This window comes from Lissotriton helveticus, chromosome 7 (genome assembly GCF_964261635.1).
Source record: "Lissotriton helveticus chromosome 7, aLisHel1.1, whole genome shotgun sequence".
NCBI classification, from domain to species: Eukaryota; Metazoa; Chordata; class Amphibia; order Caudata; family Salamandridae; genus Lissotriton; species Lissotriton helveticus.
This window is the reverse complement of record NC_136068.1, coordinates 487,994,181-488,019,103: the sequence shown is the minus strand read 5'-3', so window position 1 is coordinate 488,019,103 and position 24,923 is coordinate 487,994,181. Positions and strand designations below refer to the sequence as shown.

The 24,923-nt window shown below is 47.9% G+C and overlaps 1 protein-coding gene across 1 annotated transcript in view; it reads left to right on the top strand.

Annotated features, from left to right (window-relative positions):
• The window catches only part of STX1B (syntaxin 1B), a 395,893-nt gene that overhangs the window by 176,871 nt on the left and 194,099 nt on the right, over positions 1-24,923 (top strand). The window contains exon 2 of the mRNA XM_078650555.1: positions 9,635-9,709. Coding sequence (XP_078506681.1) covers positions 9,635-9,709 — 75 coding nt within the window. The remainder of the gene's footprint in view (positions 1-9,634; positions 9,710-24,923) is intronic.

Below are 24,923 nucleotides of genomic sequence, written 5' to 3'. Positions count from 1 at the left end.
AAACCCTAGAAGAATCTATTCCAAAAAGTGAAGGAGGAATTGAAAATAGACATGAAAAATTTGAGTACTGGCTCACTGATTCTCTGGATGCCATAATCCCTATCAAGCCCATGAGGGCAGGACATACAGAAGGTCATGCCCCTTGGTTTTCATCTAACCTCATAGAGCTCAAACGGGAAACCAAAAGAGCAGAAAGAGCATGGTGAAAGTCGTATGATGGGCCAAGTAAGGAATCATACAAAAAAAATCAGCATACCAATAGAGAAGTCAAAATAATGTACTTTAACACCAAAATAGAAAATGCTCCAAATTCCTTAAAGGAACTATTCAAGTTGGTCAACACGTTCATGAAGCCTAAATAACATGCTAACTAACTTCTTCCTAAGGAAAGTGAACACTATTTTACTAACTCTCCCCTCAAATTTCACTCAAAATATCTCCAAAACGAAAATAATTATGTCAAACTTCATACTAACTACATTTCCTCAATTGAGTATTGACACTACTAATGAGACCCTAAAGTCAATTACATAAGGGTTGCATTTTGACCCAGTTCCCCCCAGATATTTTTATGAAAGGAGGCAACATTATCCTTCAAGAACTGACAGACCTCCTTATTCAGACACTAGACAGCAGCATGGTCCCTCAGACATGGAAACATGCAGTGGTGAAAGCACTTATTAAAAAAACACAGCTGACCCACTATTGGTGAAAAATTACCACCCCATCTAACTCCTCCCTGGGGTAAGCAAGATCTTAGGAAAACATGTAAATAAACATCTTTCCACCTTCTTGGAAACACATGACATCTTGCACCTTACTCAAAGAGGGTTCAGGCCCGGTAGAAGTACAGAGACTGCCATCTTGGTAGCAACAGAAGAATTGAGGGTTCTCATAGATCAAGGTGGTTGAGCAGCAATGATCTTACTTGATCTAAGTGCAGCCTACGTCATAGTTTCACATACAGTCCTTATCTAAATATCAAAAAAGGCTGAAATAGGCACCATCGCTCTTAAATGATTAACTAACTTTCTAGACCAGAGAAGTTTCAAAGTCCAGGAAGCATCCTCAAGCTCCGCAACCTATGCTTTACAATGCGGAGTGCCCCTGGGATCTTCATTGAATCCGACTCTGTCTAAAGTTTATGCGCGTCTACTGGCAGATATAGAAAGATTAGAAATTAGAAAGAGGGTACCCAAGAAGAATGGTACGGCAAGCATATAAAAGAGCAAAGTATTATAATCGTGACAGTTTCTTTGAAGAGAAAACGTCAGCAGAAGCAAAAGCACAGCCATTGATCTTTGTAACCAACTTCAGTCAAGTAAGCAACAAAGTCAAGAATATAATAAATAGGAACTGGCATCTAATTTCAAATAAAACGTTAGAGAAAATACCAAAACCCATGTTCTCTTTTCGGAGAAATAGAACAATCCGGAACAGGTTGGTGCATACCTATAGAGAAACTACAAGTCATTCACAACCATGCATAAATAATGCACCCCTGCCCAGTGGTACTTTTCCATGCCAGGAGTGTGTCAACTGCGGGAATATCATTAAAGGTAGTTCCATTAGCACCGCTAATACAACAGTAATGATTAAGAGCTTCATGAATTGCCGTACCAAGAACATAATATATCTGATACAATGTCCGTGTAAACTATGTTACGTAGGCGAAACATCTAGAGAGGTACGGACTCGCCTTAATGAACATAAATCTGCAATAAGAAATAATAAAAAAGGTGCTCCCCTGACAGAACACTGGACATCGGCAGGACATAGAGTAGAAGATTTAAGTTGGTGTGGCCTCGAAACTGTGATTTTAAACCTAAGAGGAGGCGATACTAATGCAAAGAGACAAAAGAGAGAACAATTCTATATGTCGAAATTTAATAGTGTGAGATGTGGTCTGAACAGCAAGGAAGACTGGGAATTAATTATACAATAGTCAAGCGCAATAGCTGTAAGAGTTACTTTAATGAAAATCAACCCAAATGAACAGAAAGTTGAACACAAACCCACCGAATTAATTATAGTAACACTACTAACTCACCACTGCCAGACACTCCCACGCCCCCTACAAATGGAACACAATAACATCAGGAGATTATCTTTAATCGATTATTATAAAGTTGGACCGCTAATCCAATATGTAGGAACAGGGCTTGAAATGGCGTAACCACGTGGATACTGCCCCATGTATCATAAACTATAACCAAGAAATCAGTGACACGGGAGACGCTGAGCGTCCTCAGCCTCCCTGGAATAATTTCAATAATAAATGTGATATAGCAGATTAGAGCTAAATGATATGTTTGACAACAATACACAACACGGTACTGCTGTCTTAAACACTTGGTTCGCGCGCATAAGAACCTGAGTCACAAGAAGCGCGTGCAATCGTCATGAAAATGATAATCCGATTGGATTACAATTGCCCAATCAGATGAAGGAGTACACACGAAATAGCGGAAGCCGCCAGAAACCGGAGGCCATAGCAACCGCGTTATCTCGCTTCACAACCGAGCGCCGATAGGCTACAATCCGACCAATCAGCACACAAAGAGTAAAGTACCAATTAGATGGCCCGGCTTAAAAACGAGGCCCTAGGCTCCAGCGAAACATCAAGATTCGCAAGAAACCGAAGCTGCATACAGAGCAGGCGACGCTGTGACGAGGAGCAGGGAGGCCGAAACAAAGCAAAAAGGTGAGCCCCCATAGCTAAGTACCGTTTACTAAAGACAAACGAGTGGCCTGCATATATACTGTGGCGGCGGTTAAATAAAAGATAGTACTTTCACTAACTGTCAGTACTCTGACGCGGTGTGAAGGTGGGCTCGGATTAAAAGAAAGCCCAGAACCCAAACCTTAACCTTAAAATTAAAATTGAAGCAGAAATGAAATGAGTGAGTTAGACCTAGTAGAATTATAGACGCCACGTACACATTGGACTGATATTACATAATAATTCATTTATAGAGTCCAGTGGTTCAAAAGAAGCAAGAAGGAAAATAAAACCCAAAGCTTCCTGGAGTCGATCGTAATTGAGAAGAAAATCCCGACATCGGTCTTAACCACTTGAAATTAGGTGAGTGCGCAGGTGCATGAGTAAGAAAAACATAGATGAATAGACCCCCTTTAGAGATCCCCTAAAGACCGTATTCTGTTTATTTAAAAGGACTCCCTATTTCCTGCAATTCAACGGTGGCTTCCTCGCACAGTGTGGAAGACAAGACATCCAACCAGATAAGGTATACAAATGAAAATACATGTAATACAGAATGAAGGCCGTATGATCTATAATAGTACACCCATCCTTTCCTCTTACTACAGGGAAAACCTGAGAACGGTAACATTTAAGATTACCGCCAACAGCTCGTACAAGACTGTGGCACAAAATATCACCAAGAATTGAGGTGGACTTAAATATAAAGACTAGTGTCAAAGGTAAGGTGACCGGAGTGGGCCCTTATTGGTCATTGATAACCCCCTGATTGGGCATGGGTACCCAATTAGTAAAGACACAATTATACAACTGTGGCATGTGTCATACAACCACCTGGGGATCCTGAGGTACATGGATGTCTGCATATCTCTGAGGAACTTCAAGATTAGTTAGAAATGTTCAATGATTTTTGAGAATTACTCAATAATGATAAATAGATAGGGCGAGCGAACTCTAGAATTGTATGTACAATGAGAGTAAGACAAAACTCACATGTTATAGAAAATCTGTTTCTTTGATATAAAAAAAGAAAATTTTTAAATAAACTGTCTTCTAGAATAAAAACTTCTATGAAATGTGATACAAAGAAGCTAGTTGGTGTGACTTAGAACTAGGGACAAATGTGCAATGTTTTTAAGATACTGTACCAGTCAACAGATAGTAATTCTATTGTGTTTTTAATAAAAATCTTTTTAGAATCAGTCCTGAAGAAGGTGTGAAATAAGGAAAACCGAAACGCTGCGTCGACTTGAATAGTGATTCTTGTTTATGATTTAAAAACTGTGAATTTGTTTTTAACTTTTTCAATTGTGCATTAAATGTGATTTTAAAATTACGAACCATGTATAATATTGTGTTGACCAAATACAGATGTATTTTTAATTGTTTGACATGTCCCTTTTTGTACTAAATGAGAATAAATACAGACACTTTACATCAGAAATTAGTTGTTTTAATTTTAATTTTAATTTGAATTTGAATATTTGTCACCCAAAAATATTATCTGCAGCTTGCTTATGTATCATACATAGACTAATGTGATTTCAGTTGTGTAAGGTCATTGAATCTAGGTTTAATCCCAGAGTACTCGAAGATATACAGAACACTCAAATTGAGGTGCAGGCCTTTTAGGCTTGCCATAATAAGGGACACCCCATATCTTTCTTCAGATATAGTACGGAGACAGGGGTTCGCACTAGTCTCCTATGCAAATGACAGACAACTTGTCATGTCACTGTCTGCCGACATCAAGTCTACCCCCCCATCAAATAAATGCATGCCATAATCACATCACCAATTGGATGTGGGACAGCTGTTTACAAATTGAATGGAGAGGAAACCGAGGTCCTAGTTGTGGGAAACAAGCTCTCCCTTTGGATCGAGCTCACTTGGCTGGCCAACTTAGGGCACCTCCCCACCCCTGCCCTGGCAGTCAAGAGGCTGGGGTTTTGGATAGAGCAGAGGCTATCCATGGAAATCCAGGTCAAGATGTTAGTGGCTTGCTGCATTGGACTTCTTCGTACCATAAGAAAACTACGAAGTTGGCTCCTTGCACCTGCACTTAGAGTGGTAGTGCAAGATTTAATAAATTCATGGTTAGACTATGGGAATTCCCTGTACTAAGGAAGTCCTAAGTACGTAACCAACCATCGCAGTGGCACATATGCTTTTTATTATTCTTAAACGAACATCTGCAGTCCCCGCTCTGGCAGCACTTCATTTACTGCCCACCTAAAAGAGGATACAATTCAAATCACTTTGTTTGGTACATCGTCCATTCACAACAAAGGTCCCCAGCTCATCCAACATCTTGGAAACCCCGATGTGCCAAAGCACAGCTGGCGTTCAGAAGTTCAAAAACTACTCATTGTCCCTAAGGTCAAGAAAGCAAGGGGGGGAGAGAATTCCTTTGCATTTCTGGCTTCCAAACATTGAAACACGCTTCCTTTTCACATTATGCTTGAGAGTTTAGAAGCCAGCTTTAGGAAGCAACTAAAAACCTATCTGTTCTAGCATTCAGCAGGCAACTAACACTAAGAGCTGAGGTTCACCAGCACTGTGAGGCCAGCTGGGTAGCCATGCACCATATAAATCTCAAGAATAGAATATAATCAGACTTATCACTTAGACCCGTATTTTCCCACAGGGACTTTCAGACCACTCCCCAGTGCTGGCATCAGTGGGTGGAATAGAATAGAACACAACAGACGGTGCCCACATCCACCTCCTATCTCGTCCTCAGGCTCACCAGGTAGTCAGGAGTACTGGTTACTAGGGTAGCGCTCTCAGGTTCTCCTTATAGCCTTCAAGAGCATCCTGAAGTTGTAGATAATTGTAAACCTGGGAGGAGCAGAGGTGGAATTAGTTCTCTAACTCTTGGAAGGATTTCATGTAGCCCTTCCCCAGATATCCTCCAGCGTTGAGATATAGGGTGCACTGATAGGGTGCACTGTGTCTAATGTCAATTCCATGTCAACTAAGAGAAGCGTGACTTCCTCCGACAGTTCGTCCGTACGAGCCGGGGCTAGATGTTGGTGGCGGAGACAATGTCTAGTGCCTCTGTGGGGCATGAAGCTGTTTTGGTTGGCATGAACCACTGACCTTACCACGTTGCTGAGGCAGGTGGCCAGCACCTTGGCAAATATTTTGACTTTGAGATTGATAAGGGAGATGGGACTCCTCTACTCACCTGACCTAACCATAGGCATTTTATAGTTGCTAACTTATGGGGGAGACTGGCGAGGGTTATCGGACTGGACGGCTGCAGGTATAGCTGGAGTAGGTGACCTGTTTCGAGCAGAAGTGCTACCCCAAGTTAAGGGGCACTTTCTGCTACATAGGGTTGTGTTGGGCGATCATGAAGCACTGGGGGATGGGCATGTCAGAACCGCTCAATCATAGGGGTTATCAATTTGTGGTTGCGAGTTCGGGCACCTCCAAGGCGGTCTCCTGCTTATACAGAGTGATCAGAGTAGACACCACTGGATAGCCTATAGGAACGGGGGAAGGAGGATTTGGGAGTATCGATTCCTGAGAGCAACGGGGCAAAGATAATGGAACAGTCCCCCAAAGTGTCTAGAAATGCCTGATTTCCGTTAATAAACTTCCATGTCTTACATAGAGTGTCCCTTACCGCAGGCAGGGTGAATGGGTTTTTTCACACAGTTGGAGCTGAATGCCCAAATGTGGAGCAGTGGGTGTTGATATAGTCCATAAGTTGTGGTCCTGCCCACCACTAACTGACTACTGGAAGAGGTCACATCCACGGTGGCTTGCTCAGTAACACTGAGGGAGGTCGCCTTTCCCCCGGTGCACTTCTTGTTGAGCTGGTTCCCACATACTGCCAAAGCTAAGGTCACAGGTAGGTTCCAAGATCTGGCCCTCCTATTAGCAAAGAGGAAAATTACACATTACTGGAGAGATGCCAGGGGACGTAGGGTGGTGACTTGTTGCACAGAGCTTAAGCGGTGGACCGAGTGTGAGAGTGGGGTGTTGATCTGGGAGGCAAGGAAGGGCTTTATCTCCCTGGAAGTGGTCAGGGCCTGTGAGGTGTTGGTGGATTGTATGAAGGGCCCAGACCCTCTATCGCCAGTGGTATCCCCCAAAAGTCTGATAGCACAAGAACATGATTGGAACTAAATGAGAGACATGGTTTACCACTACCTCTTCGAGGAACTGGAGCTCTAGGCCTTAAGCTGTAAGATGTGGATTGTTGTTGGCACAGGTTTTGTAGACTGGGACTGTCCAGCTGAGATAGATTTAACATGGATTCCCCGCGGCGTCACTCAGGGCTTGTCTGGTTTAACGAGCACTGTAACTTAAACCCTGAGTGGGTCATGGGACAAAACCCTCCTTTCAACAGCATCATCGTGCAAAGCCAAGAACAACACAAAGAAGGGTCAAGGCACACAAATCCTGCACTCAACAACACAAAGTGATGAGAGTAAAAAAAGAGCTATATCGTGGTGCAATGAACCAGAGACGTGACCCCTCTACGTCTCCATAAAGGGAAAAGAAATTCCCAAGACAAAACACACAAAGTGGTTCAGCACTTAACTTCTTATTCAATTGTGGCTGTAACAGATTTTGTAATCTTTAGTACACATATAAGAATAATGGAGCAGTATCTTCTCAAGCAACTGATATGAGTTGTTTATTCTTTGAAAAAGATTCTTTTATGCTTTATTTATTATTCTTTCTTAAAAGACAGCATGCGATTGGTAGCCAACGCGTTTCGTCCACCTGGGACTTCTTCAGGGCTTAGCTTGTGAAGGGTGTTCTCACATGTTCTTCAAGGTGTGCCTGCTAGTAGAGAAACAAAGGTATAGCAGATGTATGGAGTACAATTGCTCCTCGTTATGACAGCGTGACGTCTGGTTCAATGTATGCATTTCTCCTGGAGCGGAAGCACTGATGGATGGTGCTTCTTAGCGTAAGTGAAGACAGCCCCCCGTTTAATCTTGTAGTTGAGCCCATTCATATTCCATATGACTATGTTGTGCTCTCTTGTGGGTTCCAGGGCTAAGTCAATGGCCATCATGGCTGGTGCTTCGGGTCGTGTGCCTGAAAAGAGACCTGAGTGAGCTAAAGCTGGCACATCAAATATGGTGAATGAAACCAAAGAAACCATGGACTATCAATTTTTAAATGTAAAAATGGCTTTAATTTAGCTGTCTCCCACCTAAAAATGGACTCTGGTTTAATGTTAGTCAATGTGGAAAATAATTTCTCCCAGTTTTTGTTTAACTTTCTCGATCTTTCCTCTTGGAATGTATGGAGCATGGCTCCATGCCTTTCAATGAGGTAAAGCGGTGGTTCTTAACCTGTGGTCCGGGGACCACTGGGGATCCGCGTAGCCTATTCAGGGGGACTGTGACTTCTTAAAAAATGCAATAATATGAACAAATTTATAAAGTATAAATAGAGAAACAAAATGTAAAACTAAAACTTTAAAAAAAAAATCAGTAAATGTTAAAGAATTTTAAATTGGAGACTAAAAATTACGTTGGTATCCTCAGATTGATTCATGCGAGAAGTGCAAGTGCAGTAAACAAAATATAGTATGGGTGGTGGCCTCAATTGACTTTAGAATAGCTCTAACCTTCCCATTAAAATGCTGATTTTTTAAAATGTTAGTTTGTGAATTAAATAAAATATTTTATCATTTTTGTATTTGTTTCATGAATGCTTGTTGCTGTATTTTTTTTTTACATTGTTTTGTGTTTTACATCATTGAAATAGGTTAGGAAGCGGTCCCCGGATTACAATATTGACTCAGAGGGGGTCTCCGATGTTCAATAATGACACAGTGGGGTGTAGAGAAGTCAAAAGGTTAAGAACCACTGAGGTACAAGATATGTGGGTTTGGTGTGGCGGGGTTCAGCCGGGGAGCGCAAACGTAAAATACTCACGTTTGTGCTCTTGACTATATTGTCTGTAACTAAAGCACTTGGTCACGCAACATGTTCTTCCCTTTTCCGAATGAAACAAACAGGACCCTGCAAATGTTAAATTAAACATTGCTTTAGTTCTGTTAAGGTCCTTTTACCGAAGTTCTGTTCCGTCACGGGAAATGGGCACGAGCTGCTCTCTAGTGGCAGGCATTGTGAACTGCAGCTGAAGCCAATGGCATGAACTGAATGGATTTACTACTGCTTTGCTGACAACCTAATGGCCTTTCACACTGTTTGCCATTCAAGGCACGAACTATTCAGCATAGGCCCCACCCTATTTACCCATTATCTTGAGCCGATTCACCCGTTTGACAGGTTGGCATTCATTTGCGTTGTAGCCTTATCCTCATTACATTATTTGCCAGCTGTCAGACAGAAGCATGAAACCTTTTGGTATGATTGTGTTTTGTGAAGTGAACACATACAATAAATGCTACGATTTTGTAACTTTTATTCTAAAGTTGTTGTTTTTTAAGTGCTTTTTGCTGACAATCCCACATATGATTGAGACGTTTATGCTTTTGGTGTTTATTAATTAACGTTCACGCTTATGTCTTCGATATCTCGCATGAGGTAACTAGTTTCCAATTTAGGGCCCCCCTCATCATCAGTCTGTTCCTCTGGGAGCCTGGTGACGTCGTCTGGACCAAATGGTCCAGTCGATCGTGCCCCAAGTGCCTGTTAATTGGCATTGGGCAAGTCATGCTACGAAGACGGGTCTTTCAGGAAGGAGGCGGAACTGAGCACAGAAAGGAAAACTTGCACTTTAACCCCCGCTCAATGAATACAAATTCAGTTATTGCATTTAAATTGCTTATTCCTTAAAAAAAAGCATAAAAGGAGCTAGGGCTGGTGGGTGTAAAGAGAGTAGTAGTAAACAGCAAGAAATGTTGAGGTATTGTTACAGACTGTGAGTCTAACACATTATGACTAACTTACAAATCTCTTTCCTCCCCAGGCCAAAGACAGTGACGATGACGATGAGGTGGTGCACGTGGACCGAGATCACTTTATGGACGAGTTCTTTGAACAGGTGAGGATGAGAGTACCGGCTTAGTATTCACGACTGGTCCTATGTTACCTTCATCGACCCCTTGAATGTTTTCAAAGTGTTTGGATTTTAAGTTTGCCAGATCTGTGGGAGGCGTGGGTAGATTACTGTTTTTGTTTTGCTGCTCCATGGCTTAGAACAGACCACTACGTGCCCTACCCCCACAAGAATTAAGAAAAGAATAGAAACCTACCCTCAGGACTCCTGGATTCCGATGCAGGGTTGACAAAATACAAAAAATAAAAACTCACACTGTCCTATAGGGCCCACCCCCTAACCAGGATCTTGAGGTATACTTGTGGTAGTTTTCAAGCAGATTTAGCGTTCTGTGGCATCTGTGATAAGAGGTAGAATATTATGGGATACGTGCCAAACCCTCTAGAACCGTTAAATCTCCTCAAAAGTGTTGGCAGATCTCAAAGTGTGAGATTAAAAACGATCTTCTAGGCCTCATGGCAACATGTCACTGTCACATTATGACATGGGCCCTTATTGTAGTGAACTGAACGCTGATCTCCCCTTTTTATTTTTATCCCTCTGGTTTGCTTAAACACTTGTTTATTGTGCCCTTATGTTGCATTACTTAACTCTGTTTACCCCTTAGTCCTCTGCTGTTGTATTTCTGTAGCTGTTGATTCTGTTCCCGCCTGCGCTGTGCCCTTCGTAACCCGTCCCCGCCTCCCAGCTGCACGGCCCTCCCCCTCCCCTACTTCATGGCCTAAGGCAAGCCCATCTACTCTGGTCCGCGACCCGACCGTGACCAGCACCAGGATCCCTGGAACTGCGAGGCCCCGCCGATATGCCTCCACCACCTTCCACGCACTCAACCACGGAAGACACACCGACTGCCAAAGAGCCACACCCAACACTACCCATGGACAGTTCTCCTGCAGGCACTGCCAATGATCCTTCACCATCAACAGCGCCCCCACGACCACCGAAGGTTCACTGGATGCCCGCACCACCGAAGCCCTGACCTGCATCCTCCTCAACATACGCTCCCTTCACAGACACCCCGTAGAGATCGGGGACCTGATCGCCACCCTCTCGCCCGACGTATCCTTCTTCACAGAAACCTGGACAAATGCCCGGACATAGCCAATGCCGACGGATACAAGATCCAGAGAAAGGACCACCACCCAGGAGGAGGACTCGCCATCGCCCACAAGGCCTCCCTCCGACTCTCCACCTCCACGATCACAGAGGAGCACCTCAACACCACCCTCCTCCATGACCCCCCGATCGCCACGACTGACGCCAACTCCAAAGCCAAAGAACTTCACTGCTGGATTTCCAGCTGTGCCAACAAGCTCGCACCCCTCCACCACCCTGCCAAACAACGCCCCCAGAAGGCCGCCTGGTTCACCACCGTACTCCAAGAAGCCAGGCGCTCCTGCCGACACCTCGAGAAAACCTGGCGAAACCCGAAAACCACAGAAAACCTGAACAACCACAGGGAGGCCCTGAAGAAATACCACTGGCACATAAGAGACACCAAGCGGACTTTCATCAAGAAAATGATCCACACCAACGCAACCAATGCCAAACAACCCTTCAACGTCATACAGCAATTCACGAAACCCCCCAGCGAAGCCACGGATGTAACACCATCCCAGGAACTCTGCAACAAGCTCAGCTCCTACTTCCATCTGAAAATCAAGGCCCTCCACGACAACTTCAGTGAACAGACGCTATACACCACCCCCCTCCCCACTGCCCACAACGAGCAAACCATCACTACCTGAAATCTCACCACCTTCAATCACATCACCGCGACCATGAGAAACACCCACTCAGGAGCCCCCACGGACCCCTGCCCGCCTCAAATCTACCACAGGGCTGCCGCCGCCATCGCACCCGAACTAGGATGGATCATTGACACCCCCTTCAATTCCGGTATTTTCCCAGACGACTGGAAGCGGACAGAAGTCAAGCCCCTCCTCAAGAAATCCACGACAGACTGGACGGACCTGAAAAACTACTGGCCCATCTCTCTGATCCCCTTTGCTGCCAAAGTCACTGAGAGACTCGTAAACACACAGTTGACCGCCTTCATCAAAGAGAACTCCACCCTGAACAACTTCCAGTCTGGATTCCACAGCAACCACAGCAAGTCCACCCTCCTCACCGCCACCGATGACATCTGCATGCTACTCCACCAGGGACACACTGCGGCCCTCATCCTACTAGACCTCTCCGCAGCCTTCGACACGTCTCACACCATACACTCGCTGCCAGACTTCGCGACGCTGGGATACGAGGAACCGCCCTCAACTGGATCCGCTCCTTTCTCTCCGGCAGAACCCAAACAATCAGACTCCCTCCCTGCCTCTCCGAACCCACAGAGATCAACTGCGGGGTACCCCAAGGATCAACCGTCAGTCCCACGCTCTTCAACATCTACATGGCCCCCCTCGCCGCCATCGTCAGACAGCATGGGCTCAGCATAGTATCATACGCCGACGACACCCAACTCATCCTCTCCCTCACAAAGAACACTGAAGACACCAGACTCTGCTTCCAAGAAGGAATGAAGGACATCCCAGCCTGGATGAAGGACAGCTGCCTGAAGCTCAACTCAGAGAAAACTGAGGTCCTCATCCTTGGACCCTCCACCTCTGCCTGGGACAACACCTGGTGGCCCTCCGCCCTCGGGAGCCCACCCACCCCCACAGATCACGCATGGAACCTCGGCATTATCCTCAACTCCTCCCTCACCATGATCCACCAGATCAACTTCGTCGCCTCCAACAGTTTCAACTGCCTTTGCATCCTCCGAAAGACCTTCAAATGCATACCCCCCTCCGAATGCTGAAAGACCGTCACCCACGCACTCGTAACCAGCAGACTGGACTATGGCAGCGCCTTCTATGCCGGAATCAACAGAACCCTTCTACACAAGCTCCAAACCATCCAGAACGCCGCAGCTAGACTCATCCTCGGGACACCACAGCACGAACACATGGCCCAACAACTACGAGACCTCCACTGGCTCCCCGTTGAGAAGAGAGGGACCTTCAATCTTGTCACCCACTCCAACAAATCCCTCCATAACATCGGACCCAAGTACCTCAACAATACAGTCTCCTTACACGTACCCAAAAGAAACCTTCGCTCCTCCGATCTTGCCCTGGCAGACATCCCACACGTCTGCAGAACCAGAGCAGGCAGAAGAGCCTTCTCGTACATCGCAGCCAAGACCTGGAACAAGCTCCCAGTCAACATCCGGTGCTCCCCGACCCTGCACACTTCGAGGAAGAACCTCAAGACCTGACTCTTCGACTGGCCGGAGCTGACCCCCCCCCAGCGCCTTGAGACCCTCACGGGTGAGTAGTGTGCTTACAAGCCCCTGATTGATTGATTGACCGATTGACAGATGTGGTTTGTTTTTGTCCCAACTACACAGCAGCTGATATCATGGAGAATTCCATTACCACTTAAGATATTAATATAGCGACCACTGGCTTTAATAACGGGCTTGTAACACCCAAAAAATGAATCCCTATCTATAAGATCAGTAAAATCATAGTCTACAGACTCTTCCACACCTATTGGATAGAGAAAAGAAACAAGAGTGTACACACCTTGAGCACCTATAGAGGATGACTTAATAGTATAGAAAACCCGTTTGTGGTGCTAAAATCAACTTTTTTCACAGAAAAATGAATAAGGCTCCAAATTAAATCAAAGAGATCTGTGACTTTCTGAAAATAACTTGAGGAACAGGCATGATGCCACACGTCATGCACAACACCAGTCTTTCTGTCATCACCCCAGCCTACATTGCACCCTCCAAAGGAAGCCTTAGAAATAGCACAAGTGATATCAACTCATTGATTTCTAGGCCCATTGTAGAATCTTTTGTACTTCCTAAACTGGCCATGCTTAAGTCAGGTGCCCCAAACAACCCTTGCTCTTCCAAGTTACTTAAATGTTGCCAATCCCTCTTTGCCCTTGTACTTATTTTTTCTATATGACCTGTCTCCTAACTGTGGCATGGTACCAGATGCGTAGGCACATGCATCAGTGTTTCTGCTACTAACAAGGCCTTCTGCAAATCCCAAGCTTATGTCTTATTTCACAACTATGTCTGTGTTTCTGGTTCCCATCAAAATCTTGGAATTCTTGTTACATTCTCAACTCTTTGTCTTTTTATGAGTCTGTAACTACTATAATGCCCATCAGTCCAGCCTTCAACCAAGTTTCTCCTTGGAATGTGTTCTTAAGAAAGTACTCAATGAAATAAGACATGCGGTCTGATTTAGATCTTGGCAAAACTACCGCCATCCCACAGCAGCGTCAGTTCCAAGTACGCAATCATGCTGACAGCAGTCCACTGGTCGTATTTAGATGTTGCAGCTATAGACAGTTGACCGCTGCAGCGGCGGTCTTCTCTGATGGCTAACAATACTCCGTCGCCATCATGCCGCAGGTTTGCACCAAGCGGATTTAGGTGTTCCTGTTGTGCTGGCCGTGTTCTGGCGGTGGAGTCCTGATAGAGTGAAGCCACTGTGGTGTGGAGACAGGTAAGTACTATTCATTATTATCTAACTACACATATATGTTGTGAATGTGTCATAATGTATATGTATAACAAGTCAAGTACAAAGTCCCCTTTGGACAGTAAATACACTAGAAGTTACACTTTCAACCTCAACAACCCAAGGTAATACACTTCATCCAAATCAGCAAGAGTAAAGATGATGCAAACGTAGTCAGAAATAGAAAATTAAAAATGAGTAACAATTTATTATAGCATTGATAAAAAATAGAAATACATTAAAAATGTTGCACATAACCTAACACAATTTCTACACATAATCATAACATGTGGGAATAAAGCATAGAAAATGATTCTAATTAAAATAGAAAGGGACACAATAGTCAGACTTAATTAAATCATACTCCAAATTTGTTTGAATATCTGTAAAAATGGAGAAGTCCTATAGTCCAATGACTTAGCGTGTCACAATTCAGTAGCATCGACGCGTTTCGGTTTTGGCAACTTGATTACAAGCCAACACCTTCTTCAGGGTTAAAATTTATACTTTCCCACAATATACAGTACATCTCATTTTGAGTGGTACAATTCTTCAAAAAGCCTCCTGGTACTCGATCCAGGGTTTCGTATTCGTAGATACACTCTATCTGTAGGCTCCTATTAAGAGTTCCTTCAAATTTCGTCATACGGTGGTCTATTGAACATACAACATAGACCAATAGGTTTTAAAGATGGACCCGAAAAAAGTTGCACGTAGAACTACGTTGCAATCCGGACCGTTTTGTTCAGAGGTACTTCGGTACACGAATCTTGTGGACTCCCAGTTAAAAGCTAGACCGCCCGCAGTCTGCTAACATATAGAAAGCCGCCGTCAAAAAGAGATGTCCGTTTCTTTGATTGAAGAAACGGACATCAAGAATACAAGAATTGTACCACTCAAAATGAGATGTACTGTATATTGTTGGAAAGTATACATTTTAATCCTGAAGAAGGTGTTGGCTTGTAATCAAGTTGCCAAAACCGAAACGCGTCGATGCTACTGAATTGTGACACGCTAAGTCATTGGACTATAGGACTTCTCCATTTTTACAGACATTCAAACAAATTTGGAGTATGATTTAATTAAGTCTGACTATTGTGTCCCTTTCTATTTTAATTAGAATCATTTTCTATGCTTTATTCCCACATGTTATGATTATGTGTAGAAATTGTGTTAGCTTATGTGCAAAATTTTTAATGTATTTCTGTTTTTTATCAATGCTATAATAAATTGTTACTCATTTTTAATTTTCTATTTTTGACTATGTTTGCATCATCTTTACTCTTGCTGATTTGGATGAAGTGTATTACCTTGGGTTGTTGAGGTTGAAAGTGTAACTTCTAGTGTATTTACTGTCCAAAGGGGACTTTGTACTTGACTTGTTGTCTTCTGGAACCCTACCCCTTTGGCTACTGGGGTCCCTCTCTTTTATTAGAGATAATGTATATGTATGCCATGTGTAATGTCCTTTTTTGACATATAGCATTGCACTTAAACACCATACACACACTATTGAATGTACACCTACAACCACCACAACATTATTTTTTTTAGGTGTCAAGACAGGCGTGTTCTTTTTACTTTGAAAAATTGTAAAATGAAGCACATGGGGAAAAATTGCATGTAAGAGTAATGCAAAAATATGCGAGTCTACAGCAATTGTCAACACACGATTCATAGTAACAAAATTGTAAAAGTAGCTTACCTTAGATTCCAGTGATACCTGAGTCATTTGGTGTTGTGGTGCAGTCAAAGAAGCAAAGGGGCGACCTGTACAATGGGGTTCAAGATGGAAACGGAAGTGGGAAACAGTAAAAATGTAAGTTCCTACTTAATTTTCTTCGATCATGCCAACTCAAAGTAGGAGGTATTCCCACCGCAGTTGCCTCAAAGCAAAGGCACATCGTAATCAGGACAGTGGGAATCTTGGCTGGACTTCCTCTGATAGACGCTTCTGATGCCTTCGATGCAGGAGCAAGATTCTGGTGCAGACTGCGGGTTGCGACAGTCTTCCCTCCATAGACTTGCTGTTGGAAAGTGGGTTATTAGTAGGGGCAAATGTAAGTCTGCCATAGGCAATAAGGCCACTAACACATGGAAGGACTCAGCACAGGTCTTAGAAAATTATTCCTATGCTCAACCCTTGGTAGCTTGGCTGCGAGCAGGCAGGCTTAACTTCAAAGACAGGTATGTAAAGCATTTAAAAATGCCATTTCAGTACATAATTAAGACACAACACATAATAAAAACCCATCACCAATTTATAAAAATAGGAAGTATTTTTATCTTTAACATGACACCAAAACGACAAAAATTCAATGTAGGGAACCGGAGATATGAATTTTCAAAGATTTAGCAAAATATGGCAGTTAGAAGTTTATAGCACCTTATTGGGACACCTGCATGCGATAGACCGGGTCAAAGTCAAAAACTCAGGCCGACCGCAATGGAGCCTTGTGCAGCTACCGTTCGCGGCAGGTACCGGTCTCAGTTTCTACCTTCACATTTAAAAACTTTTCTGGAGCTTTTCTCCCTGAGGTCCCTCAAAGCTCCCAGCCAGTCCGGATTCGGTGAGGGTTCACCGGATTGCCTTTCAATGAGCTTCCCTGGAGCGGACTTAGAAACTTTTTCTTTAGCGTTTCAGCTGGGTAACCCAGGAATCCAGGCCGACAGGTGATGAAAGATAGGCGGCTTGGCGTACGCAGTTGCTCCTGGTCACCTTTTCTACAAGTGAACTTAGAAACTTTTCTGGAGCTTTATCTCGCGGGTCTCTCGATGCTCTTTAGGTAGCCAGATCCGGTGAGTGTTCACCGGCTTCAGATATCTTCTAGTCCTGGTCAAACTCTGGAAGTTGGACCGATGGAGCTTTTAGCGGGACAAACCTGGATGGCTTGGCCCACTCGCCGTTGAAGGCAGGCGGCCTGGCTGGCCAGGTTGAGTCGGCCCCTCTACGGAGCTTTTCTCCAAAGTTGCTCCAAAGTTCTCCAAACTTCTTGAACATCTTCCTGAAGTTCCTCAAGGGGTCCCAAAGTGTCTCAAACTCACTCAAAGGGTCTGGAAGCTCCAAGATGGTCCTTGAAAGTTGAGGACTTCAGTTCCCGCAATCCACTGGTACAAAAACCTTACAAATCCACTGGTGGTTCTCCAAGGTGCTGATTTAGATGGTGATGTTCCAGATGAGCTCTTTTAACCTGTAGCTTTCAGGGAGTCCACTCTTTAGTTCTTTTTCAGAAAAATAATCCACAGGGCTATAGCTTCAGATGGTGCAGTCTTCAGAGGTCAGGCCTTAGAAATCTTTGTACAGCAATCTTCTTCAGCTTGGCAATGTCTTGCTTCAGTAAGTTTCAAGCAGCAGATCTGAAGGGCTCTGCCCTTCTCAGATACTTATTCCAAGTTCTCTGGGTCAGGCAGGAGGTCACTCCTGACAAATGAGAGCATGGTAACTCCTCAAAGATATGACCACATCCTGTAGAGTGTGACAATATTTTGTCCCAGAGTGCATCAAATCTTCCAAATCCATATTGGTTGATTTTCCAGCAAGGAGGTAAGAGCTGGCTAAACACACCCCTAGGGTGGCTAATTTACGTAGACTCTCCCCCCCTGCATCTGCTCATACCTTCCTTAATACTACCATCTGCCTAAGGTGGAAAATTTAGAGTTGTAAATGACACTGTTCTTTGCCCTCCTCTTTGAAGGACATAGTTTACGACCCTCCCCCCACCCCCCCAGGCCTGGAATTCCAATGGAAAAGCACACTGCCCTGCCAGCAGAGCTGGTTGACCACAGGGGCTCTTTATCACCATTTCAAGGCAGCCTGGCTAATCCCCTTAACTCTGAACAATCAGGGCAGACCACTGGAAGGCTGAATCTGGACTTACAAACAAGAAAATCGTATAACTTCTTGTATGTACACTTTAGGAGAAATTCAACAATATCATATTGTTGAATTTAATAATACCATTCGGGGAAGTCTTTCAATGGCACTTCTAGCCCTCTCCTATCAAGAGGTATTACTCAATAACTCCCTACCATGTTAACCTATGTAGCAGGGGATTTGCAATGGGAAAGTGACTTGGGCCATTTTCCCAGCACTAGGGTTACAAAAACATATTTTATAAGTACATCAGTGATTTCTACAGGACCCCCACCCCACGTGCAACTAGGGGATACTTTAGGGGTTCTGAATCTGTACAAATATTGCAGATCCTCCCTCCACAGTGCTCCTAGCATCAAAGTCGAATTTGAGCAGCACTTTACCACAATGTGGCCCTAGTGCTGGCATAGAAAACCCCTTTTATAAGGGTGTACTTTATAAATATCTGATAAATAACACCCCTGGGACACCTAGGAGAGACCCTGGTGTTCCCAATATGCCAAAACATTGTAGGTTATCCATTGTTTAGTGTTCCAAACACTAAAGTCGAGTTTGGGCACAATTTACTTTTTAAAAGCAGTCCTGGCACAGAGGGCTGCTTTTAAACTGACCTCGGGCTTCAGCAGTGCACTCATGCAAGCGCAAAATGAGCTACTGGCCTGTAAACTGCCATGCCGTGGGGTATTTAGGGACTTCTAGGTAGTTTCAATCCCCCTGCCCTATTATATACTAGGGGCCTATAGGGTACGTCATGCCAATCACAGGGGTACCCCCACCATACCAGTGTGTACCCAAGTGTATGTAGGTGTTTTAACTGTATTCTAATGTGTCTCTTTCAGTATAGCACTGGCCCTGGACCTGGTTAGGCAGAGCCCAGGGTCAGTCAGAATCAGTTACCACCAGTATCAGTCAGCAAAAAGGGGAACATCCTTTACGACAAAACTTTAACAACGCGGTACTGTTACCACGCTACTTTTACAACGCAAGTCGTTACAACGACTTGCGCTGGGGGGCGCTCCAGGATAGTAAATAGTTTGATTTACTATCCAACTCCATCCCTAGAGTCCACGGGGACTGGAGTTGGAATAGTAAATAAAACTATTTACTATCCAGCGCCCCCCAACGCAAGTCGTAACGACTTGCATTGTAAAAGTAGCGTTGTAACGGTACGCGTTGTCAAAGTACGCGTCGTACCATCATACATCCCAGCAAAAAGGGCACAGGATGACTTTGCAACACTTGCCAACATATAAATACAACAGTCGGGCCACCAAGCTGGAGGGCAGGAAGACTGTCGAAAAAAGAAATGGTGGGACCTGCTCCATTAACATCTAAAACAAGCCCTTAGTCTTTAAGATGGCAATCCTACTCTTCTCATATTACTGCACTTATTGACTGTGATTAACACGGTCTTCCACCCCATACTTTTGGAGATGGTGGGTGTTGGAAGGGGCAATCTCCGAGGGCCAGGTTGTGCTCACCCAGACACCCCAAGATCCACCTCTCCCACAGAACTTGCCGAGTCTTGATTGTGAGGTCCTCGCCGGGGAGGCCTTTGGGTTTGGGATCGTACACACTGAGCTCACACCACACTACGAACAGACACCACACCGTTGGGTTTTAGGAACAAGTTCTTTATATAAGCAAGTAATGAAGGAAGCACTCTTATATACACAGTGGCAACAGGACCACAAAGTCTCTGAGGATTCGGGAAGGGGGAAGCGGGACAGTCTTTTAGTCTCTGGGTCCGTACGAGGCGTACCCCACGCACAGCTCTCAATCCTCGAGCCGGGGGGTACGGGATGGTGGTCGTACTGGCTGCCTCACCTTCGTCGAGTCGGCCCGGTCGTGATGGTGGTCTCGATGGTCCAGCCGGACCAGAGTACTCCTCGAGCCGCGACGAGGTCAGCAGGGCTCGATTGGGAGAGGTTCGTGAGAGCCGCGACAGCGTCAGCAGGGCTCGGACGGTCTTAGAGGTCGAGCCGCGACAGCGTCAGCAGGGCTCCGGTGGTCTTTAGAGATCGAGCCGTGACAGCGTCAGCAGGGCTCCGGTGGTTCAGTTCCTTAAGGCGAAGAAGGAGCCGCGACAGCGTCAGCAGGGCTCAGAGGTTCCAGGTGAGTCTTCTTAGGGTCAGCCGCGATCAGATCAGCAGGCTTCAGGTCCAAGATACAACTGCCCGCTAGTTGTCAGGCGGGCCCAGTTATAGTCCTTTGGCTCTTTGATCTCCGGACCCTCGCAGGCAGAGGTCTCCGGCCCTGGGGGCTGGTCGTTGGCGAGGTCCGGTGGTTGGCTCTTTGATCCCTTTGAAAGATGGGTCCGGGAATTCCCAGACGCCCAGCGGGTCTGGAGCCAGCCCTCGGGGAGGCCAGAGGGGTGATCGAAACTGGCCCCCAGGGGAGGGCCAAAGGTGTGACAGAAACCAGCCCCTCAGGGGAGGCCGGAGGTGCCATCGAAACTCCCTGGCTATTCTCACTCGGGGAGCCCTTTACCCCCCAGCCGGGACTGGCGCGCCTTTGGAGTCTGGGTTTCGCTGGGGCCGGGGTCACGCTAGGCCCAGGGAGACAGGGAAGTCAGGAAGGGAAGATGGCGTCCGGGCCTTGTGGGGCATGCAAGGTTAGGCGCTCGGAGCCGGGAGTGGAGCGGGGAAGGCAGGCCTTGTCGAGGTTCCAGGGGGATCTAGGATTAACTGGGGTAGGACGACCAGGCTCGGGTTGCAGGCTACACTAATGGGGAGGCTGCGCAGGGGACTCGGGGGACAGGCCTACGCTCACAGGGTGTGGAGGGACAGAGGTGAACCACGCCATGAGGCCGGGTCCAACACGCGTCCCCCCCAGATGAAGGCGGGGAGAACTACCCATCCTCTTGGGGGTTCTCTTCGCTGAGGTGGAAGAATCGGGACAGGCCGTCAGCGTTGGCGTGGTCCGCGCCCGGCCGGTGTTCGACAGTGAAGTCCATCCCCTGGAGGGAGATGGACCAGCGCAGCAATTTGGGATTCTCCCCTCTCATCTGCATTAGCCACCGGAGAGGTCGGTGGTCGGTCTGGACCCGGAAGTGAGTACCGAACAGGTAGGGCCTCAGCTTCTTCAGGGCCCAAACTACCGCGAAGGCCTCCCGCTCGATGGTGCTCCACCTTTGTTCTCGAGGGAGTAGCCTCCGGCTAATGAATGCCACTGGGTGGTCTAGGCCGTTCTCATTCACCTGGGACAGGACGGCTCCGATGCCATGCTCGGACGCGTCCGTCTGGACTACAAACTCTCGTGAGTAGTCGGGGGCCTGCAAGATGGGGGCAGTGCACATGGCGTCTTTTAACGTTTCGAACGCCTCTTGGCAGGCGGGGGTCCAGCTGACTTTCTTCGGCTGGTTTTTGGAGGTTAACTCCGTGAGGGGGGCTACGATGCTGCCGTAACTCTTGATGAACCGGCGGTAGTACCCCGTGAGCCCTAGAAACGCCCGCACTTCCGTCTGGGTCGTGGGGGCCTCCCAGGCCACGATGGCATCGATCTTGGGCTGGAGGGGGGCTACGAGGCTGCTTCCGACCTGGTGCCCGAGGTAGATTACGGACCCTTGTCCGATCTGGCACTTGCTTGCCTTAATGGTGAGACCGGCCCTTCTCAGGGCCGTCAGCACCGCCCAGAGGTGCTGGAGGTGCTCGGGCCAGTGGGAACTGTACACTACGATATCGTCCAGATACGCAGCGCTGAACTCCTCCAACCCCGCCAATACCTGGTTCACCAGCCTCTGGAAGGTGGCAGGGGCGTTCTTCATTCCGAAGGGCATCACCCGGAAATGGTAGTGACCATCCGGGGTGGAAAAAGCGGATCTTTCCTTTGCTCCCTCGGTGAGGGCGATCTGCCAGTATCCACTGGTCAGGTCGAACATGCTAAGCAAGCGAGCAGCCCCGAGGCGATCGATAAGCTTGTCGGCTCGGGGGATGGGATGAGCATCTGTTGGTGACGCCGGGGGTGAGGGAGAAGAGGTCCGAGAACTGTCCCAACAACTGGCGACAGTCCTCGCGCTGCTCGGGAGAGAGGGAGGAGGAGAGACTCACTCCCTCTACGGAGCCGTCTTTCTCTCTGGTACACAGGAGATCAGGGAGAGGCTCCGTTTCTTCTTCTTCTTCATCGTCCGTGGCGAGGAGCAAGCTCAACTCGGACCGGGCGAAGTGGGGCTTGAGGCGGTTCACGTGAAGGACCCGCAAGGGGTTCCTGGGGGACTCTACATCGATGAGGTAGGTCACCTGACTCTTGCGCTCTACCACCTTGAAGGGCCCTGTCCACTTGTCTTGCAGGGCACAGGGCTCTACGGGGGCCATAACCCAGACCTGCTGTCTGGGCTGAAACTCGACCAGAGTGGCATTTTGGTCATACCACCGTTTCATTTCTTCTTGGCTGGCTTCGAGGTTTGCCTCGGCCAGCTCTCGGAACTTCCTCGTCTGGTTCCGGAGGGCCAAAATGTATCGAAACACATCGGGAGGGGGCTCTGGGGCCGCCGTCTCCCACCCTTCCTTGACCAGGGTGAGGGGTCCCCAGACGGGGTGCCCGTAGAGCAGTTCGAAGGGGCTGAACCCCAGGGATTTCTGGGGAACTTAGCGGTACGCGAAGAGGAGACAGGGAAGGAGGACGTCCCACTTACACCTCAGGGGCTCTTCGAGTCCCATGATCATTCCCTTGAGGGTCCGGTTGAAGCGTTCCACCAGGCCGTTACCCTGGGGGTGGTATGGGGTGGTGAACTTGTACGTCACCCCACATTGTCGCCAAAGGGACTTCATGTATTTCGAGATGAAGTTGGTCCCTCGGTCACTGACGACCTCTCGAGGGAATCCCACCCGGGAGAAGATAGCCATGAGGGCCCGCCCCACTACGGGGGCGGTCACCGTTCGGAGGGGAACGGCTTCGGGGTATCGGGTGGCATGGTCTACCAGCACCAGGATAAAGCGGTGCCCCAAGGAGGTTCGGTGGTCGAGTGGGCCCACAATGTCGATTCCCACCCTCTCAAAGGGGGTACTGACCACGGGGAAGGGTTGGAGAGGAGCCTTGCGCTTCCCTCCGCTCTTTCCGCTGGACTGACAAGTGGAGCAGGATTTACAGTGGGCCTCCACATCGGAGCGCATGCCCGGCCAGTAGAAGTGGGTGACCAGGCGCTGGTACATTTTGTCTTGTCCCAGGTGTCCCGCCAGGGGCACGTCATGGGCCAGGTTCAGGAGAAAGCCGCGGAAGCGTAGGGGGACCACCAGCACTCGGCCGGACCCTAGCTCGGCGGACTTTTGCTCGCTGTATAATAGGCCGTTTTCCCAATAGATAAAGTGGGAGCCGGACTGGTCACCGGCGGCCTGGGCGGCGGCCTGCTGCCGTGGCCCCACCAGGGATGGGCAGGATGTCTGCTCTAGGCAGAACTCTTCTCGGGACGGTCCCCCTTCCTGGCGCCATTGGGCCAGCTCAGGAAGGTCGTCCAAGCTCGGGGTCGGTTCGACGTCGGGGCCGATGGGCCCTGCGTCGAGGGGGAAGCTCTCCCCGGGGAATAGCTCAGGGGTCTCAAAGGGTTCAGGGACCTCGGGGTCCTCGGGGGTCGCCGGGGCCGCCTCTAAGGTCACCCCTTCGGGGGCGGTCCTTCGGGCGGTCATCGACCGGGTACTCACACAGGCCCACTCGGGTAGGCCCACCATCTCTAAGTGGGTCCTTTTCTCAACCCGCTGCCATGGGGAGCTCTCTAGATCGTTGCCGAGCAGGCAGTCCACCGGCATGTCGGAGCGGACCGCCACCCGTAACTCTCCAGAGACACCCCCCCACTCGAACGGGACTTGAGCTATCCGGCAGGTGCGGACGGAGTTATCGGCTGCGATCACCCTGCAGGAGATGTGGGGAACAATCTGGGCTTCGGTGACGAGGTGCCGTTTGACGGCGGTGATACTGGCCCCAGTGTCTCGGAGCGCCCCTATGTGATGGCCGTTGATAGTCACCTGCTGCCGGTATTTCTCTGTGTTGTCGGGTAGGGGAGCTCCGGGGACCATCTCCCTATCACCCAAGGAGACTAACATCATAGCTTCGGGTTCAGCTCCCTCAAACTCTTCCTCCCCCTCCTCTTCTAGGGCTACGGAGGTGATGTGGCGCACTGGGGGCCCTGCAGCGGCAGGCTTCTGGAACAAGGGGCAGCGGGGGTCATTGGCATAGTGCCCGGGTTTCTGGCAATGGTAGCAGGCTTGGCTGACCCGGGGCCCTGGCCTAGCTGGGGGAAACCCTGCGCGCGCTGTGGGAGGCGAGGTACCTGGCTGGTTTCTGGGGGGACTGCGCGGGGACCCTACCTGGGAACCCCTCTGTCTATTCTGACCCCCTCCTCCCCTCGGGCGGGATGGTCCTTGTTCGTTTCGGCCAGTGTCCCCCCCGGGCCCCCGGGGTACTCTGGTGCTCACCCAGCGATCGGCCTCGACGGCCAGCTTCCGGGGGTCGGCCAACTTGCTGTCCAGGAGGTGCTGTCGGAGTTCCACAAAGCTATTCAGGGACAAGTGCTAATACGCAATGAGGTCGATGAGCCCCTCGAAGGTGGATACTTTGCTGCCCTTGATCCACCCTTCCAGGGCCCGGCTGTAGAAATTGACATATTCTACCCACGTGGTGCCGGGGATCTTCTTGCATTCTCGGAAGCGTTGGCGGTACATTTCTGGAGTGAGCCCGTACCTTGTGAGGAGGGCCTCTTTCATGTGGCTGTAGGAGGTCTGTTCGGCAGACGGTAGGTCGAGTAGGGTGTCTCTCCCCTCACTCAGGAATCGACCCCACAGCCCGGCTC